Raw genomic sequence first — 5292 nt, forward strand, 5'->3', positions numbered from 1 at the left:
ATTATGAAATAATATCAGTATTATAATAATATACAATGAACAACAGAAGAATAAGGAAAAAATATATATATAGAGTTGTAGTTTCATTTTTAATAATCAAATGATGAAGGGTGGAAGGGAGTAGTTGTAAGGTGTTATTTTGATTTTGGGGGAGTTCTGAATAACCGTGGAGGACATAAGTGAATCGAATTCGGAGATGATTTCTGGTGAAGGATCCGGATTTTGGAAAATGAAGGAGAGAAGACGGAAGTTAACAATGGTTTCGACAAACAGGAAACAGGAAATGTTATTTTTAATTATATAGGATTTAATAAGGTGGGATTTAGGGTGAAAGGAATTTATATTGGAATATAAGATAAGGAGGCTGCTATCCATTCAAAGGAATTGATTTAGAGGTGCCTTGCGTAGATAATGTGTGCAAAATTTGCTATAATTTCTTGGAAATAGTCGTAAATAAATAATGCTACAATACATTTCACCTATAGTGTTTCATTATTTCAATATTGTTTATATAATAATTGTATGAGTTGCTAAGATATGTAATTAATCGTGATTCAATCATTCGTGTCAAATTATTTTGTCAGTTCATTCACATTGTAAATTTTTTTTGGGTACGTATTTTCCATTGTATTTACACTAATATTTGTCTCAGACAATAAAATTTCGATGTAGATTAGGATAATCAACTAAAACTTCTGTACATTATTTTAATTCTTAATACCTAATCATCATCTTCGTAAAGTGTTGTGTTAAAGCTATATCTAGTATTTATGTTTTAGTGAACGTTTCTTGTTGGTTGTGTATGATGGAAGATGACACGTTGCAAGAAATTTGTGTATATTTTTTTTTATTCTTAATACCTAGTCATCATTAAGGCTATGTCTAATACTTATGGTTTTGTGTATTTTTTTTTTATTTTGAAGGATGGAAGATGACACGTTGCAAGAGAGTAGCAAGGTTTTGCACGATTGGAATATAATCCCTTCGAAGAGCAAGAAGGTACCATTCTGCGCCCCAGATGCTGCCAGATTAGCGAAGAAGGAGTTCCTGATCGGTCCTGGACCGATCACATGGACCGTCAGCGATATTTCCAAAGCAGGATGTCTTCTGACCACACCGCCCATACCCACGAGCTTCTCCGATGAACAAGAGATGCGAAGAGTTTACACCCTCATCTATGACGTCTACAGATGTAAGTTTTACACACACACACCTTATTGAGAGCATTCGTGTTTGCTGTTAACTTGATAAAAACAATTCAAGTCGCACGTGAAGGAAACAAAGGTCAGGTGAAACTAATCTAAATGCAATTTGTTTCGTTTGCGAAAACGGTGCACGAAACACATTTTGCATACGTTATTTCAATGGTAATGCGAATATAATGAAATGACTTTTCGTCGCTTGGGCGCACTCGAATTGTCCAGAAAGTCACGCTTTCTTAAATTTTTACATTACATATGAGTAGAAATGTAATTTTAAATTTAATGAAAAAATGTACTCAGTAGTTTGTGAACTACATTTTTCTTAAATATGCTAGCTTAAACATGAAAAATATTAAGTTACAGATACACAAATTGACTTATAGATATATAAAATATGGTGACAAAACACCATTAGTTTTTTATTCTCAAATTGTCATAATGTTCTTTATTTTGTAAATTAATTCCAAAGTTATTCAATTCATAATCATTGAATAGATCGACGAATGAGTAATTTTGATATTTTTTGAAAAATATTACAGATAATTCTTTAATTATTTTTTGATAAAAAAAAAAACTTAATAGTGTATGTAGATTAACAATACAGGCATACCTTGATTAACGAAATGTCTGCTTTAAATAAAACTTCATTTTCAGAGGTACAAAATACTATGGCCAGAATGGCTATACGTTCCTTCGTAAAGAAAATGAAAAACTATTTTCGAACAAAAAAAATATCATTTTCTTTGTGTTCGTTGCTAAAAAAAATCTAAATCTTATATTAAAAAAATCATAATCTTCTACATTCAATAAATTTAACCTAGTTTTTGAACTATCTGGATAAGTTTGATGAACATTATCTACCGAATGTACTAGAATCTATCTGACATTTTTTAGTTACTTATTTCCAAGAACTATCATTGCTTTCGGTATACAATACTATGGCCAGAATGCGTTCCTTCATAAAGAAATGCTATTTGTTGAACAAAAAAAAGTCTAATTTTGTTTATCTTCATTTCTAAAAGATCTAAATCTTCTACTAAAAAACTACAATCTTCTACATTCAATAAATTTAACCTATTTTTTGAACTATCTGGATAATTTTGATGTCAATTTTCTATCGGATGTACTAGAATTTATCTGATATTTCTTAGTGACTTATTTCCCAGAACTATCATTGTTTCAGTACATAATATATCTAAAAGAATCTAAAATAGACCACATTAAGATCTACTAGTTAAATTATCACATTTATTCTCATATAACTTATCAGTTATAAATAAAGAAAGTGTTATAATTGGAATTAATATTCCAATTTAGTAGAATATATCACTCATAATTAGTTAAAAACATATTGGATAACATGAAATGAATAAATGTTCACTTTTAGAAATTTAATTTAATTTAATCAATAGTTTTATGTCAGTTATTATTTTCAAATTCACTTTTTTTCACCATAATCGATAATTAATATGCTTAATAAAAGATTCATTTTAATTCGAATTTATGAGAGTTCTATTTATAAATGAAACTATTTATAATTAATGACAAAAGCATGGAAATCGATACTAAACAAATTTCTATTGCTGTATTCTTCAGTTTTCTTCTTGGAAGCTTTGCCTTTAGAAATGTAAAATATTTATCCTCAAATTATGTTAATAACACATGAAAGCAACAATAAATTATTATTTATTATAACTTGTCTAATTGTCATTTATAGTATACAAGAATGTCTAATAGTTGTTTCATTAGCATATCTTTTAGATAAATCGAGTATGTTGATATGTTTCAAACATTTGGTTGTTAAGCTGTTATTTAGAAGATAAAACAAATGCCTTTCAATACTATTTCAATACTTTTTTTGATAACAATAAACATTTGTTTGTTTAAGTAGAAATAATCCTGTAGAGTTTTCTCAAATATCTTCCTTACTTAAATTCATCTGTCATCTAAAAATGTAGAATGGGTGTAATATTTTTTGGTAATCAAGATTAGAAACTGATTTCTTTATATATAATGTCGTGTTTGTTACTATTTATTTCTATAATATATTCTTGTAACTGCAGTTTACTTTAATTAAAACCTATTTATTTTTAATTGTAATATTTCTTCACTGAATCAATTCCCAGCTTTAGATATTTGGGTTTCTTTTATCTAATTGTTAACTCTATACTAAATATCTCGCATAGTGTGTAATCTGTTTAAAACCGGACTAATCGAGGTACTAAATACATACGCAAAATTTTTGAGAATTTATTTTTAATTGTTTTGTCAAAATTAAGTTTTGAAATTTTTAAATCGTACTATAGTGAATCCACAATGATCGAAGCCACACTATGCAAGGTATTACTTATTTACCTTTATCCTTAAATATCTTAAGCATATATAAGTAATAATTTATAATATTTCTATTTTTCATTAGTTTAATTGTTTTCTATTTTTTTACTATTTAAAAAGTATTAATTTACTTTATATTATTTATTAATTTACATTTTCATTGAGAAAAGAACAAAAAAGTATTTGTTGTTCTTGTAAAAATTCTTGAAATGCTGCTTACCGATGATTATGCAACAAAAATTGCATGGACAGGTGTATTTTAGGTGTAGAACCTGAAGGGCGCAAAGATATAAAGGACCAAACCAAACCAAATACGTTGGAATACGTATTTCGCATTCTTGCATTTAGAATCATGCGAAACTGTTGTCGCAGAACGAATACAAAGTACATTTTATAAATAATGTCGCATTTTATTGCTTATATAATATAATTTTATTATTAATATTTAATTACGATTTGTTATAGATATTATTTTAGTGCAATATTTATTAGCCTACTTATTTCATATTTAATAGGTAATAAACTCGGGAATCAAAGTTAAACTATAATTAAATTATATATATTTGATACTTCAAACCTTTCGCTATAAATATCTGTTATTAATTAAAATAGACAATGATTTATATAAGAATATTAAATAACATAATTAATTGTAATTATTTTTTAAGATAAAAGCATATTGAGCAAAGCTTTGGAGGACGTTGCATTTTTCTATGAACACCCTAAGGTGAGTTTTTGTTATAAATTTACAAATATAGTGATAATAATTTATGGGTTAATATTTTGATAATTACGTAATTTTATGCTTTCACGTAAACATTATACAATTCTTTACATTCTAATTATATTACAAATCCAAAATTTTAATATTAACTGTTAATTAATAATAAATAAATGTACAATGAAGCTTTTGTGGAAGTTATATCGACTAAGTTAAGTAATTATAATTAGTTGAATTCCTGTGGCAAAAATTACTTCAAAACTTATAGAATTTATTTGTCGTTGATAATTAAATAATATCTTTATGTAATGTAAAACAATGTAATTATAATTCTATTCAAGCTGATCACTGAATTTCTGTTTTTTGCTAATAACTGAATAGTGCGGTTTCACCAATATCCTGTATGAACCCGTACTAATCGAGTAACTATAATTATATTTTGTGAATTATATTTTAGGTTTTTTTGATATTTTCAAACGGGACTATACTAATGGAAGCCGCACTATCTGTGGTTTTTGTTTAATGTACATTTAATTTTATGTAAAATCAATTAATCTAATTGTAATTATTGTACATTGGTTTATTATTTGCATGTAAATAATTGATTGTGTTTGTGTCGCTTTCAGTTAAGGTATATCAATGATATTGATTTTTTTTATGTTTAGATGAAGAAAAGCATGTCACGAGTTTGGTTGCTTCTGTATGACCTTTACCATCGCAGCTTCAAAAAGCGTACAGTGAGGAATGCGTCCGTGGCTCAAGCGTTATTCGCGGAATCCGGGCTGCAGGAAGTGGAGGAGGCGGTTTGGTCGGATAGGGTGAAGCTGGCTGCGTCCGTGGCGCGTCTTCGGATCAAGCACAGCGCCCTTCGCCTCAGCCAGCTGCTGCCCTACCATCTGAGGGACGAGAAGGTTTCTACCCATGCAAAGCATGCTCCCGTCACATGTTGGGTCAATATCAAGAAAGTTAAGTGAGTCCGCCAAATCAATACATTCTTTGCGCTCTTCGTATATCAATATGAACGATATATGTTTT

At 28.4% G+C, this 5292-nt stretch overlaps 1 protein-coding gene across 1 annotated transcript in view; it reads left to right on the forward strand.

Moving 5' to 3' along the window:
* LOC108569891 (putative methyltransferase NSUN7) overlaps positions 1-5287 on the forward strand; it is an 8241-nt gene extending 2954 nt beyond the window's left edge. The window contains exons 2-4 of the mRNA XM_017931643.1: positions 924-1192; positions 4205-4263; positions 4923-5287. Coding sequence (XP_017787132.1) covers positions 924-1192; positions 4205-4263; positions 4923-5231 — 637 coding nt within the window. The 3' untranslated portion in view covers positions 5232-5287. The remainder of the gene's footprint in view (positions 1-923; positions 1193-4204; positions 4264-4922) is intronic.
* The last annotated feature ends 5 nt before the right edge of the window (positions 5288-5292 follow it).

Source organism: Nicrophorus vespilloides, unplaced genomic scaffold (assembly GCF_001412225.1).
Source record: "Nicrophorus vespilloides isolate i.1.1-1 unplaced genomic scaffold, Nicve_v1.0, whole genome shotgun sequence".
Taxonomy (NCBI): Eukaryota; Metazoa; Arthropoda; class Insecta; order Coleoptera; family Silphidae; genus Nicrophorus; species Nicrophorus vespilloides.